This window comes from Aplysia californica, unplaced genomic scaffold, assembly GCF_000002075.1.
Source record: "Aplysia californica isolate F4 #8 unplaced genomic scaffold, AplCal3.0 scaffold00161, whole genome shotgun sequence".
Classification (NCBI taxonomy): Eukaryota; Metazoa; Mollusca; class Gastropoda; order Aplysiida; family Aplysiidae; genus Aplysia; species Aplysia californica.
In genome coordinates, this window is record NW_004797431.1 from 429,207 (window position 1) to 445,223 (window position 16,017).

Genomic DNA, 16,017 nt, shown 5'->3' on the forward strand with positions numbered 1-16,017 from the left:
CCGAGTCTTTTCCTCAAGTCGAATCATCATTGTTTGTTCAAATGTGTCACGTGGCTCTTTTAATAACAGGTCAAAATAAAAATGTGTCCCCTTTCTAATTAATTGGCACCACTGATACGACTTGGTGATAGGTTTTCTGTCTGGACACTAAATTCAAGAAAAAATTCACGAGACAAAAATTATCTCCCATTAATATGCGACGTCTTCTTTTGTGTATCTTCATCTTCTCCTTCCTTCTTTCTTTATTCTTCTGTCTCTTCTTCCATCGCTGACTACACGTGCAGCAAAACTAGAAGTCGTCCATCCCCCAGAGTGGGCGCATCGCTGACCATTAGGTACGAGAAACTGGGTACCTGGTGGTTCAGGTGACATCAGTCCGCAGGTTGTCCCTCACCAATACACATCTTTGGCCCAAACTCTTCCCTTTGACGGGAGGGTGGCACCGCCCATACTACCCAATCGGTTGGGAGCTGAAACCCCTTCAGTTTGTCCTTTGGCCAATCTTAACGGAAGAGTCTACTACACTTCCGTGAAGGGTATAACTCCGGGGTAGCCCTGGCACAGCTCTGGTTATACGAGCAGCGTGTCCCCTTGCTGGGCTCGGTGGTGGGCGGGTAGCCCCGGAGCCGTATAAATAACAAAAACAATCAAAGGACCATTTTCCTGCTCCCAAAGTCTTTTTAAAAAAGGTCTCGGCTCGCGGAAACAGGTGCGGCCGCCCGGATGAGCAAACCAACGCCTACAGCAAAAAGGTTACCGCTGCTTCTTCCCTCCTTCCTCCCAGGGAGCTTCCGAAGCAGCCGTACTTGACCATGCGCAGGCAACGGTGCGCAGAAGATGTCAGATTAAACCTTTTCAAAACTGATGATGCACTATGACATGCTGTGGGATACATTCCTACAGACGTCCAGAAGCTGTCCTCTGGTGCAATCCTCGCTTTTTCAGATGTCAAAAGAAGTTTGGCCATAGCCAGTTGCAATGCCCACACATAGCCGTGTGTCCTCGCTGTGGCAGGACCAGACATCCTAAAAAGGAATGCAAGGCAAGTCCATGCTGCCCAAATTCCCAGGGCCAGCACACAGCCTTCAGCAAGGAGTGCCCGACTTGGATCCAAGAACGCACCATTCAGGGATACAAAGCTCGAAATGTTTGCTCCTTTTAGGAACCTCACAATAATTGCCTGCCGCCAGTCGCGACTCCGGTCCCTGGCCGGTCATATGCAAAGGTAGTCCAGCCAGTCACGAGGTTTGCCAGTACTTCCACTGCCGACCTCACCCCGCTTACGGTCAACAAACCCAAAGCTGTACTAGTCTCTAAAGACTTAAAAGGTCCCTTCTACCCCTCTGGCACCCACCACCTTTGAGCTGTCACTTGCTTATCGCTTTGGGGTTCTAGGAGAGAACGGAGTGGAACCCCCCCCCCCCTTTTTGACCCTTCTTCTACCGCTTCACAACCCATCCCTCTGAGGGAGTATATGCCCCCCCCCCTTCTTCCCACCCCAGCCCCCTCCTAGGGCTCCACCTCTCCCTACCCCTCCAGAAGACGCCCCCTCTCTATGGAAGATGACACCTCCGACCCTCCGCCCCGGGGTCTCTCCAGGGAAAAGACAGAGCCCATCACTCCTCCCTCATAACTCCTATTAGACAACAAACTCATCAAACATTTTGGCGTCAGAGTCCTTGAAAATGATATGGTATGGGTTAACGCCCCTATCAACACTATTATGTTATTTAAGGGGTGGGACAGACAACATATGTACAAATGTTTTAAACTAGTACAATCACCAAAATGACAGTGTGGAGAGGCGGACCAAACTGTTGAACACATCCTTCAGCACTGCAAGACACACAGGGCCCTGAGACAGGAAACGTGGCCAACCCCACTGACGCTACAAGAGAAGCTATACGGGCCGACAGATGAACTGAGCAGGACGGCCCAATTTATGACAGATACCAGACTTTAAGTGTGATGCGATCGAGAAGAAGAACAAGGGGCGGGACCTCCTAGTTTAACGTCCGTCTCCGATAGGACATAGACATAAACATAGACATCCAAAAAAGACAAGGAACATTTTCTTTTCCGCGACCTCCCTCAGTGGCACCTCACCAAGGCAAAAGTAGACTTAGAACTCACCATACACAACAAACCGTGCTTACTTTAATTACTTACTTATTCCTCTTCTTGTAAATCTAGGGCGTGGAGGGGAGAAAGAGCTTTATTTCGTCTCTTGCAAGTTGGATAGTCTGGCTGGGTGGGTTGTTTGTTTTCAGGGTATCCTTCACAACCTCGATCTAGGTCTCCCTTGGTCTTCCTCTTGCTTGTACTCTGTTAGGCTTTAATAGCACGCTTTACTGGGAAGCTGGTGAGGTGTCAGAAGTCTAAAGAACCTTATTTTTTGCCTCTGAATGTAGTGAAGGTCAGGTGTTGTTCCCATCATTTCTCTGGTCCTATTTTTTTCGGATCAGGTGCCATCTGGCTCTCCTTAGACATTTCATCTCGCAGGTGGTTATCTTATGTTCCAAGGGGAAGGTGGGGATGACGATGGAGTTCATGAGCTTGGCTTTGGTCTTAATGGGGCTGTCAGGACGTTTGAGGAGTTGGGCAAGCTGGTAGCTGACAAATCATGCACAAACACAAAAACATTCAAAGCCTCAAACAAAACAAAAAAGACTTATCTAAATATTACCTCGATGCAGTGCAAATCTTTACAGATGGCTCTGAATCGGCTCAGCTGTGGGCGCCTCCGCCCTGTCCACAAAGAATATTCACCAGCGGAGGATCCATCCCAAAGCCTCTATTTTTTTTCTGCAGAGGCCACTGCCATTGACATGGTATTGGATTCCGTAAAAAATTCTCCTAAAACACCTTTTCTTATTCTGTTTAATTCTTTTTCCTGCTCCACCTCATTTACAAATCCTACAATCTTACACCCGAAAGTAGTAAAGTTGCATTTGAGGATACATTTCTTAAGTGAACAGGGAAAAAATACCGTGTTTGCATGGCTGCCAGGCCATTTGGGCATCCGAAGAAACAAGCAGGTCGATCTTCTGACGAAGGAATCCTTGTCCCTTCTGTTGGGATCAACGAAGAACACCCTCCCACAGACAGACTTTAAAGAGTTTTAAGTGTAGACCAAGGTTGTTAAAATATTTATGTTGGTCCTTACAATGTGATATACATGTATTATAATGTATATATGAATTTTACAAGCAACGTGTACATGTAGGCTGTAACCAAGTCTAGCTGTGTGTGAGATGCTGGTAAGACTGAGAGCTTTCTATTTTTGTCATCAAAATTTCTTTAGAAGGTTGTTATGTCGGTTGTTACACTCCCAGTGTTGAGTATAATCCATACATTGTCATATGTACATCCCTTTTTACGATCTCGGTCTACATTATTTTATAAGTAACTTGTACATATTGGTCTATAACTATGCCATGTTGTGATATAATTTTGTGCAAATGGTTTTCTATTTTTATCATCAACATTAATAAATTTTCTACATTTTAAATAAATTTGAAACATGATAACATTTTTTATTGTCCAATTTCAATAAGTTAATGAATTTCATCCTTTCTACAGCTCCTTCTGATTTAATAAGGAAAATCTACTTTTAGGCGACTGAATTTTTTCCTTGTGGTACCTACTTAATGATCCAAATTGTACAGATGGGGGAGCTAACCCTTTATAAATAACAATTTAATCTTTTTATACAGCAAGATTTTCCAACAATGATAAACAGCAGTGATACACTGTACATGTACGTGTGTACTTTGAATTATGAATCATTCTTTATTTCCTCTTATGATTAATACTCCCAATCTGAATAATATTTTATGTCTAACACTAAAACCCCATTACCACAATTTAGACCACTCACAAGGCAGGCTATTTTGCTTGAGTCAACCCAAACTGAGAAAGATACATACTGCACATACAGCGACAATCTCATGGTCGTCTTTTTTTTTTTTTGGTGCAAGGCGATGAGGACAACCACTATTGCACCATAAATAATAGCAGCAGCAACAGATAAGACTCCAGCACAAAGAAATAAAACTAAAGGGGGAAAAACATAGCGAGTGAAGCATATAATAATAGGCTGGAAAAGTATGTTTATTTTTGGTGAATATTTGAGTAAATCCTAGGAACACATGGGATGATACAAAACTTTCCGCCGCTCAACTCCTAGGCCTTCAAATAATATGGTAAGTAGGGTAGTGTAGTCTAGTGGTGCTTACAGTGAGCAGAACACAGCAAAGGCGTGGCCAATGTACACAGGTGAAGGAAGGAACATTTTGTTACTTCAGTCTGTCCGACACATTTTTGGCAAACCCGACTCCATCAAGTCTGGGTGAGGCAAAAAGCATTTTAATCAAAAGTTATGACTGAATCAGAGCTGACAAAAGAAACTCCAAGTGCACATAGTTTGAAGGGGGGAGGGGGGGCAATTACACTTGTCGGGGGGGGGGGGGGGGAGCACAGCAATGCTGGGAATTGCAAATTTGGCACAGCAGAACAAACATGAGCATACAAACACATAGTCAAAACTGTTTTACAGTACAGCTCAAACAACACTGCACTGAAGTATAGATGTACCATTCACCCATGCTATAACTGAACACTCATACAAATTATAGACACATCCATAGTTTCTCTCTTCCTCTACCTGCTCGATCTTGCTTCAGCCTTCTCAAGACATTTGTGCAATTTTCTCAAACTATTCCAGTCATTTTCTCCAGACATTTGCACAATTTTTCCTTTTTGACTAAGTACATGAAGTTATCAATAAGGCTCATATCATATCATTCAAAGAAAAAAGCTTAAAAGCAGCACCACTTCAATGAACAAGTTAGTCAAGAGAAAAACGAAACAACAACCAACCCTTTGTCCTACCAACACACATTTGCTGGCAAATGTTTAAGATATCATCACAAACTGATCGTAAGAGACTGGCATTGGCCAGGCCTGTGGTAGAGCTATCACCAAGTCTGTTCCCGTTATTAGCTACAATACATGAGTATTTAAAATGCGTGTCATGACAATGTTGTGACAGGTTCATGTCTAATTACAACAAGAAACTATACAATAGGAGAAGAAATATCACAGTTTGGTTCATCTAAAAACAAAGTATAAAAGCTTCATTAAAGTTTTCCTAACACAAAAAGTCTGCTTTGCACTCTCATCAAACAAAGTCATAACCACCTAGCATATTCACACATAGCATTTCTGACATATAAAATTTACAGTCACTGATGCCGTATGTGACTTTTACAGACATCCATAATTTGTAGAGGAGATGAGTTTAGACAGCTTTTCAAGTGGCTTAATTTAGCCATCTTTGTAGTTAGCATTTTACCTCAAAGACCTTCAAGAAAAAAGACTTCAAATAATTCCACATAAGCTTTCTGGATCAGCTTATAATCGAGCAACAATCCAAGCCATCACAACCCCATCATAAGGCTAGAAGTCCAATGAAATATTGCCTTTATCATTTTGATTCTTGTATTCACAATTACACTATTCAAATAGGTAGTTCTGCACACCATAATTCAAAACCATATGGATGAAATTTTAGAAAAACTAAGAAAATGTTTAAAAAACACCTGTGTTTAATCATGAATATTAACAAATCTGACTTGATATCAAAGTCCAAATGAACTAACATTCAAGCAGATAAAATTCCCAAGAAGTATTTAGCTGAGAGCAAACTTTGTCATTCGTAGATGAACAGTAACAGCCACTCGTGAATCAGCTTGGCTAAAAAGTTAGAAAACTCCAGCCGGTAAACAAAGTCCAGGAAGGAAGCCGGGTCGACAAAATAACGAATAAATATTTCATTTAGCAATTTTAAAAAAGGATTCAGAGTTGGGTGGGGGGGGAGATCTCTGACTTATTAAGACAGCACTATTGACTCTTTGATGTTAAGCAAGTAGTTTGATGTGCACAAGGACTACAGAGACACTGAAACAGGGATGGAAGGAGCATATGACCATCCACAAATTCTCTCTCCTCCTTACCCTCTTTTTCTCTCTCTTCTTATGAAAGTAGCTACAAATCATACAGAAAAACAGTAATTTCGTTTCTTTAAATAAACACTTGATCAAAGACATGAGATCAAAAGAAAAAACTGCCACTGCGGTACAAAAACAAAATTTGATTTCCTTATGCATTCACACAAACAGGGATGTTAATACATCAGCATGGATGCCATGCCTTACACAAAATTTTTGAGAGCTATAAGGAAAACTTACATTTGAAAGCATAGTGATTGTTCTCCTCTTGGGCCCTGTCTCTTCTTACCAACTCTGTTATCACAACAACAAAAAAGACAGAGGCAGACAAGAGTTCAAAACACCAATAAAACACACACACATACGCACAGCACACATAACAACTGGCCTCAATAGATGGCTAGCAACAGACCCTACAAGTCTCCCACCTTCTTCTGACTACTCTTACAAACTACACATACACATGCGCGTGTGCGATAGTACAAACAACAGCCACTGTGACCAGCGACAACTAGACAGTGACCAGTAGAGTCTGAAGTCCTCAATCTCTTTTTGGCCAAGCTCACCCACACACAAACACACACACCCACACACAACTAGTCTTGCACACAGTAAAACATCTGTCTCTTCCAGTGTCAGAGTTCACTAATAGATGGAGGGCAGCAGAGCCTTAAAGTCCTTGACCTCCTTGTGTTTTCCCCAACCGTGGAAGCACTTGATGAACTTGCGATGTTCCTTGTGCTTCATGGCCAGTAGGAGCTTACGGGGCTTGTCTGTCTGCTTGTTGCGCATGTGCTGGATATACACCTGAGGACAGGGATGGAAAACAAGTTGAGAAAAACAGCTGAGCATAGCTAGCTAGAACCTGTCACCATGGCCATGTTCATCTGTTAGTGACAGACAAAGCCAGCTACAACAGGCCTTCATCTGCCTCAGTTTCCACTTTGGTGTATTATCTCATGAAGTTGTCGGTAACCGTTTGGATTTTATGCTTTCAACATATGGTTTGCCTCTATTTTTCCCCCAAAGCCCACAACACAGGTGTCATCAGGTCAGTTTTTTATGTGTTCTGTGCGCGTAACCATAGTATTTGAGTCTCCTTTTGCTGATCTCAGAAAGCATACTATGTTCTGTATCAAGCCCTTTCAGAACATTGTCATTTGTTCTAGCAGGTACCTCAATAATAAAATCATTAATAGAATGGGGAGAAAAGTTTTGATCGCAAATTGATAGACCGATTTTATATTAAAAAACATTAGGTATCATCATCGTCACCCTTCATTATTCCCAAAGGAAAATGAAATCGCTCCAAAATGCTCTGTTCTGAGCCTTTCACTTAGGCTCATCCCTCATCATCAACACTGGGTTTTCATTGTGGTAAAAGTTTTGTGCCTCAAATTTAGAGCAATTAGAAGGGGGGCTTAATTTTAGTAAGACTTTTAAGGCACTAGCAAGTGAGCTGGTTATACCTTGCTTAGGCTGAGTTAGGTGAAGCATTCCAGTAGACGGAGATACCAGATGATATACCTTCCACACACAGGACTAGAACTCACATGTTCTACACGCAATGGCGAAGAATCAAATTATTACTGCATAACAAACATTGGTAGAGACCAATGTGTAGCAGTTGTGGTTGAGCTGTTGCTTATTCTCACTTTGAACAAAACACATCTATTCTCAGTTTGAACAAAAACACATCTATTCTCAGTTTGAATGAAACACATCTATTCTCATTTTGAATGAAACACATCTATACTCAGTTTGAACAAAACACATCTATTCTCAGTTTGAATTAAACACATCTATTCTCAGTTTGAATGAAACACATCTATTCTCAGTTTGAACAAAACACATCTACGCTATAACCTCCATTTAAAAGTACTTGGAAAAGGTTGGACAAACAGGCAGACGGAAATAACCAAGGGAAAAAAAAGATGTAGACCCCACCAGTTGAACCCTTCAACGATTTCTTGCACTGGATGAATCGGCATACACAATATCAATCACATTTTATCTGATAATAGATTAGTGATTAGGGTATTAGGGTAATAGTAACACTGACAAAAAGCACTGCGGCAACCAGATAGCACTTGCTTGCTTTTTGCTTTTGCAAATGAGCCCATTTTGCTTCCCCTGTGTGAATGATGTGACCACAACTGCCAACTTTTCAAAAGTAAAATACAGAACGCTGCAGATCAAGATGGACAAGTAACCTACCTTCAGACTTTTCACACATACTTTTCTGCATGCGATAAATTCACACTATGCCAAGCAGATCTGCTCTGCAACAATAATGTCAGAAATGTTTAGTAAAGGTCTCTAAAATTGACTTAAAGGCTTTGATCTTATCATCTTATTATCATTCGCAAATCCTGTTTTGAAAGTTCATAATTTTTCAACAACATCAGCAAGTCCATGTGGAGCAGTAACAGAAAAACAGAGAATACATATTTTCTGACACAGAAAATGTACTTACATACTCAGACCCAAACATCTTTTACTAAATATACGTTTTTTAACATACTGGTTGGCAGCTATCTGTGACTGTCAATCTCATGCTTAGCTTTGTACATGCAATCACCTGAAGAAAGATTTTTTGAAACAGAACAATTATACAGGCTTTTTCTTTTCCTTCTTCCTCACCTGTGCACTCTTAAAGGCGAGTTTGATCTCCACGTCGCTCGTCTTTTTGCCCACCCACAGGTAGACTTGTTCACCGTTGTCTAGAATCATCACGTCATCATCCGCCAGGTCATCCTACCGCACAGAGAGCAGAAATATTTCAGTATCTTTTCTCAATTCAGTCAATATGTGAAAGTCAAAGAGCTCCATTACAGCAGAGTCCATTTACATCAAACTCAATTAATCCAAGAACAGCAGTAAGCCAGAAGATAATAACACTCATTTTTCCCTTCTACAGTGGAACTCGGATTCAACGAGGTCGCCGGGCCTGACCTAAAATCTCGTTGAATCCGAAAGTTCGTTATAGCAAGCATGAGGTTTTGTGTAGGTGATTACAGGCACTGAGCAAGTAATAATGTGTAAAGAGAAGTAGCAAGTAGTACCTGAAATGCCTGCATATTATGAGCTGTGTAAAAAAAAGACCGATTCCTTCTCAAAGTTGTGTTGCTGTGTAGAACCTAGCATACGACAACTTTTAGATCCATTGCCGGGGCACAATTCATTACGTAGATCTACGTCAAGACTAGCTTATCATTGTAATAATGATCAGTTGCCGAGGGGAAAATAAAGACTCTGACGTGTTTGTATCTGTGACATTCAATGTCCGGACCGCTGGTGCCCCCCCCCACCCCCACCCCCCTTCCCAAAACACGCACACAGTCACACGTGTGCAGGCCGCCCATCCGACCCCGACACATGCCAGAGTAGACACGTGCGCGTGCCAACAACGCATGTGTTGGTATGAAAAAAGGCCACTGATTGGTCGCATGCAATCGGCTAAGTGAATAATAGTACACGATGCAGGTGCAATGGAAGGTTTCCGGGAATAGATAAAGTTCGTTGTGGGAGAAAAATGAGCGAAGCCACGTCTGCCATTGCTGTTCACCCTGAAAGCAACCTCATTGAATCCGAGCTCGCTGATTTAAGTGCTCGTTGAATCCGGGTTATTTAATACTCAGTCAAAATACTCTGTAATTTTTACATGAAACGAGGCAATTTAAGTGAAGTGGGCCTACATTATCCAGAGTCACTTCCTCTTGCTAAAACAAGCCACCGACCCAAACCAGGACCTCACAGTCCAAAGTAGCCTAATAAGTTATCCTCCCCACTACACCAGGATGCCCCATGCTAAGATGACAGCACTACAAATAAGCTATGCGCCCTATTAGCCTCTTCAGTGCTTTGTTATATTCACGTGTGTTCTTCCAAACTAGTTCACTGCAATATTTTCTACTAGTCTAAAGAGGACATTCTTGAAGATGTACTGTTGTTGTGCAGTTACTTATTCTAAATAAAGGGAAATATAATTATGGCTTTGTTTTAATCTCTCTTGACTATTTATTCTAATGTGTACAAATATAGATGGAAACGCTGAAGCGCTGAAATGGTTAAAAGTTAGAGCTTTTCGTACTAAGAAATTCTTTTTGCGTAAATAATGTTTTACAGGCTACTGATATTCAAATTTAAAAAATGAGTGCCTCTGCTAATCTTAACTTTGGCTGTTACAATTGGTATAAATAATTTACAGAAGTAAACCTTCAGCATCGAAAGCAATTACAACATTTTCAGTTCAGAATTTAGAATATGTATACCTGACAGAAGTCGGCACATTTCTCAGACACTGTGAAGTAACCTTTCTCATTGGAGCAGCGGAACAGCCGAGCATAGTGCATGAAGGAACAATCCTGAAAATAGACAGTCAGTGGTAAAAGATTAATTCGTGTAGCAACATGACAAAATAAGCTGCTCATCACACTCAGCTTTCAAAGACTGGGCAAAACTGCAATTTTCTGAAAATGCTATGTTTGTACCTCCCAACTTCAAATGACTATAACTTTTGGAACCAAAGTAGCAAGACTAAAACTGTTTTCATCTATTTGCAGGGCTTAAACAAGTTTGATTCCCACTGTGTTAGAGTTATTTTATCAAACAGCAATATGCGACTCATTTTGATATGTTACCACATATTTGCATAATTATGGTTATCAATCCCTTCTGGTTTAACTCCCAGCAGTTTTGCCTATTTTGGCTTTTATGTTTCATGGGTCTTCCATACCCTCAAGCCTCATGCAATGATCTGTCTATTCCAGATAGACATATTACATACAAATTGAAAGGGAATTGGATAGTCTTTCAGACCTAGCCAATAGATTTCATTATTGTCAAGCTGTCTTGAAGTGTGACCTATTTTTCTTGTTACTAAAACTAGAAACAAAAACAGAAATCGCACTTCTCTAACAGTCTTAAAGAAAGGGGAAAAAAGTGTTTGAGAATTTAGAGTTTACATTTGAAGAGTCCACTAAAAGAACGAGCATAGTCACAATGTGTTAAAGACACCTCATTCTGTTGGTAAATAAAGAAATGAGGGCCGTTCTTGTGCATTCTACAAATTCTCGGTTATGGCCCTTGAAACAGAAAATTTTAGAGTCTGAATTTTATTATACAACCATCAATTTTAATACCTATTTTATATTTTTAAGTCACTTTAGTCATTTTTATTTGATAAAATTACCTACAAAAATCTTTATTTATAAAAGTTAATGTACTCTATGAGCAAAAAAAACTACATCACCAGCCATCGTATAAATTTATACGATTTATATAGTACTGCATAAACTACTGGGAGTTAGGCTGCCACAACATAACAATACTTGCCAGTTCATTCAAATTTTACCATTTCAGTAGTCTGAAGGACATACAGCTTTAGAACTTGTTACACAGAGAAAAAAAGCCATGACTTATATTTTCAGAAAAATTTACACCTTTGATTGTGCAGTAGATATTCACTTTGTATCAAGATTGATTGTATCCTGCACAAAGAAAGGAGAGCTTGAACCAATATTTAGCTCCATCTTCTAGGGGCGAGCACGAGACGATCCAAGTACTTGTTTCTCGCGAGCTTCCCGTCACTGCCCGGGCACTAAACTACTGCCCGGTACCGAGAAGTGATACTGCTCGTTGGCTTGACATAACGAGTAACAGAAATGAGAGTCAGAGAGTGAGAGAGTGAGAGGCGAGAAATGACATGCAGACAGTGCCACCCATCACCGTGCCATCCTGTGTGTGAAACTGAAAGGAAGGGGAGAGGGTGGCGAGACGAGGCAAGTGGGGAGTTGATCAGGGCCTAGGCCTAGATCTCCCTACCTTCCTTCACCACCTGTGCCTGCGCAACAGGGCTAGCCTAGTTTAGATCCCCGCCACGGCCGGCCTTCTTGCTGAGCAAGTTCCCGTACTGCGGGGCGAGAAGAGAAATTGGTCACGAGACGAGAAGCGTTTCTCGGGACACGAGACCAGAAGCATTTACAAGACAAGAAGCATTTCTTGAGACACGAGACGAGAAGCATTTCTCGGGACACGAGAAGAGAAGCATTTACGAGACGAGAAGCATTTCTCGAGACACGAGAGAAGAAGCATTTCTCGGGACACGAGACGAGAACCATTTCTCGGGACCGGTACCGGTCCCGGCGAGAAGTAGGTCAGCTTGTTGGTCTTTTCGCTCGGGAAGGAAAAAGCGCTTCCCGCCCGTCTCTACTATCTTCTCCTCTCCTCTCATCCTATCTCTTTCTTTCTCTCACACATACATACACACAGTTAGACAATAGATGTACTACTTTCTAACTTCATTAAGATGTACCTGCTCATATGGTTTCTGGCCACCGATGCCAACCCAAAAGAAGTTCTCGGGTTCTTCGCCTTCGTTGATCATCTGAATAGTGTAGCCATCCTAGGAACACACAAGAAACACTTTCATTAATCCATATACTAACCCCTAAGTTGCCTTAAAACATACAAGAGACATTACGAAAATGCGTGATTCTTAGCTTTGTGTATAACCATGAACATCACTGAATTTGACTTAATAGCCTTTCCTGATTGCCTAAATGACGTTATATGTACGTCCCTCTAACCAGTTGACTCTGATTCTCCTGTACGGAGACTTAACCACAAGCAGTGTAGATTCCTATTCTGGAGTAAAAAAAGATGTGCATATGAGTACCAAATTTGCCAGTTAATTTACTGATCAGTTCACAAGTGATAGATAAACACAGGTCTTGAGGACAAACACGCTCTTGCAAAACGTAAACACCAAAATAACCATAAAAAGGCAGCAAATTTCACTTTTTGCCTTACATTTGCAAGTTTTTCTAAATTAAGGGTAAGATAGGATGGAGAAATATGGGGAAGGTAGAAAGTGAGGAAAGTGACACTATTGAAGATGCGAGTCCGTTTATAATTTATGAGTGGGATAGGTCTAGACAGTGAGTTCACTAGCACTGAGACATGAAACTGCTGTCCTGGCTAACGAGCTTAGCTGAAAATCAGTGCCGACAGTAGGAACACACACTCCCTGGCAATGAAGGGGCTAAAGACAAAAATATGGCCATGTAGTAGGAAACTTGTAGCTTTGTCAAGAGCCAGCAAACTATTTTTAGTTCTAGCAAGAGTTTACGGCACCTACAAAACAATTAGGTGCTTCAGGTGCCAAGGATCAGAGGTGCTATTAGAGAGTAACATACAAAGAAAAAAAGAAGGGGAGACAAGGAAGATAGATCTTTTTATAAGAAACAAGGAACAAACCACTCTAGAGCACCTGCCAACCACCCACGCCAGTAAACTATAATGACAAAGTGCCGAAGGGACCACTGACTTTGTACATCATGTAAGCGATCTCCTCAGCGATCTGAGCCTCCTTGTGGTCTGCTCTCCGGCCAACCCACACATAAACGATGCCCTTCAGGTCGTCACTGTCAAACGGCACCATCAAGATGAAGCTGGCAAACACACAAACAACGCAAAGCCAAACCATAAGTATGACAGTATGACTGAGGGTAACGAGCATTCCATCAACAAGTCTCATTGTAATAATAATAAATAATAATAAATTACATTAATACAGCACATTTTCACTAGGAAAGTGCTCAATGTGCTTTAAAATTAGATTTTATTACATAACTACTAAATTTTAATGTAATTTTGGTAAGTAAACATGCTGAACTTGTCACTTTTCTTACTCACCAGAGACCCCCCCCTCCAGGACAGAACTACTGACTGGAGTGTCTTTAGCCCATTCCCAAAGGTGGGATATTAACATGTTCTTATGCAGAGTAGAATTGTACATGGGCTGATTTATCAATGTCATGCTGTGCCTGAACAACATAGGGGGAACTGCTGCTTTTTCTTTCCTCATCCTTACTATCGTCATTTCCCTCTACTTCCTTTGTATGTTTGTCACTCTCTTGTGAATTGATATTTCCGGGGTGCCAGGATAGCCGAAGCAGACTTTGAGCTGTTGAGGCTAGACAGGTGAGCAGAGTAAGCCGATTCGCCATTTGGACTTCTCGGTTGACATCCACCCCTTGCCGCTCATATGACCTTATGCAGTTGCGAGCACCGTAAAACCTTACTAAAACTAACTAAACTTACTCACCAGAAAAATGGATTCAGCCATGAGGCATCTGGCTTCGGTAACTGAAAAAAGAAAAAAATTTACAGTCTGTTATCTTTTTAGAAATAAAGCCCCCTATCTAAAACATTTTTTTACAGATACAATTTTACTTCAGCCCAAGAAGCCAACTGGAATTCTGAGACATGATTAAAAAGAAATTTCTCAACAGGTCGATAATTTTGGACATTGAATTGAGGATTAAGCTGACTGGACTGAACAATTTTTGTTTTGTTTTTAGGGACAACAAGGCAGACGTCAGTAAGTGCAGTAAAAAGTAATACAGACAGACAGAAACAACAAAAGGCGAAGAAAAAAGAAATAGGGCCTACCAACAGCACCTCCAGCACACCTTAGTATAGAAACGAAACGGGCAAAAAATGAAAGGATATGAAAGTGGACATTCAATGCAGGAAAAAAGTAAAATAGGAAGATCTCAAGTTGTACCAGTGCAACGACAAAGCATATTTCCTACTTACTTATCATAACAGATGATGATAAAAAATGATTTTGATCTACACTTTTGAAATACCAGTCAAAATTGTTCAAGCCAGCTACCAATTGCCAAAGAGAAAATTGGCCCCCAGGGAGAATGGGAAGTGGCCATTTGTATTGGCGATTGTCCTATACAGGTAACCCTAAGTACAGGTTCGACTGTATTTCAATCTCTTCCATTTGACTTTACAAAACTTGTTTATGTACAAGGCCCATGTCTGTCTTGCTTACATGAACATGCAGTGGAAGTTCAGTTTCACAGACTGGTCTTGGAGACAGGGAATGACTAACCAGAACTCCAGTGAACCTTGCATCATGGTGTTTCTGAGTTAATCATACACAAACTATATGTCTTGACTATAACTATAATCAGCCCAACACTGGAGAATCTTGGGGGTAAACAAAACGAAAGCAGATCTTGATTTTCTAAATCGAGACTGCTGAGCCTCAACATGATACCAAACTTCCACCATAACCGGTTATTAGAGTGAAACTTACTCACTGAGTGTGGAAAGCTGGTAAAAATTGAACTTACTGACCTCATCAAAACAAGTATTCAAATTTTAGAGAACAAAAGTTATTTTCTTGGGTCTTTCCAAGGTTACTTGGCGTCGTCCTCAAATTCGGGGGTTGTTTGTTGTGTCTCAACGATTTTATTCAAATTCACAGGGTCCCTGGGATTCCTGGAGCCTGGCAATCACTCTGTAATAAAGCTCCAGCTTTGCTGCTTTGCATTCAACTGTTAATTTTAATACTGACCGTTCCATCAGCTGAAGCTGAAAAGTAAGGAAAATTCTACGGGGGCTACCCAGCAGGGTACAGGGACAGCGTCCCAGTGGGGGTTCAGGGGGCAAAGCCCCCAAAGAAATTGAAATTTAGTGCTTTTAGAGAGTTGAAAATGGCATTTGGGAGCCTGTTTGGAGAAAGTGCTAACAACCCATAACATTTATTTTTTCACTAACATTTTGTTTTGTTCGATTTCTTCACCTACATATCTTTCCATTGCTGGCAACGTTTAAAAGCAGGTTCCCCTTTCATTGTTACTATAATTCAATTAATTTGTCGTCGCACCATTGATAGAAGGCAAACCTGGGGATAATGAATAGATATGTACCTTCACAATACAGTTGCCCAGTGTATACCCTAATTTTTCCTCAATTTTTGTCTGAATGTCGCCTGTCACAACCTCGGAACACCACTTCGAATTATTCTTAATTTTAGTAGTCTTAGCATATTCTTTCATTGCAGCCCTTATATCGCATTCACGTACCGTAGAATCTTCGCATTGATAATTTCTCTAGATCTAGACAAATTTGAACCAAAAAAAAGTTTCTTTCTGACAGTAATTTTCTGTCTAAGATCACAAGTCAATTTACTTGATCAAAG

General features: G+C 41.0%; 1 protein-coding gene across 2 annotated transcripts in view; it reads right to left on the reverse strand.

Annotated features, from left to right (window-relative positions):
- Positions 1-4,092: 4,092 nt before the first annotated feature.
- Positions 4,093-16,017, reverse strand: part of LOC101860410 (protein flightless-1 homolog) — a 56,325-nt gene continuing 44,400 nt past the window's right edge. Inside the window, exons 30-35 of one of the 2 annotated variants that reach the window (XM_005097673.2) lie at positions 14,122-14,162; positions 13,342-13,465; positions 12,328-12,417; positions 10,286-10,378; positions 8,655-8,768; positions 4,093-6,818 (exon numbers count right to left, since the gene is read on the reverse strand). In XM_005097673.2, the coding sequence (XP_005097730.1) occupies positions 6,657-6,818; positions 8,655-8,768; positions 10,286-10,378; positions 12,328-12,417; positions 13,342-13,465; positions 14,122-14,162 (624 nt within the window). In that variant the 3' untranslated portion in view covers positions 4,093-6,656. The remainder of the gene's footprint in view (positions 6,819-8,654; positions 8,769-10,285; positions 10,379-12,327; positions 12,418-13,341; positions 13,466-14,121; positions 14,163-16,017) is intronic. The other variant, XM_005097672.2, reaches the window with a different exon arrangement.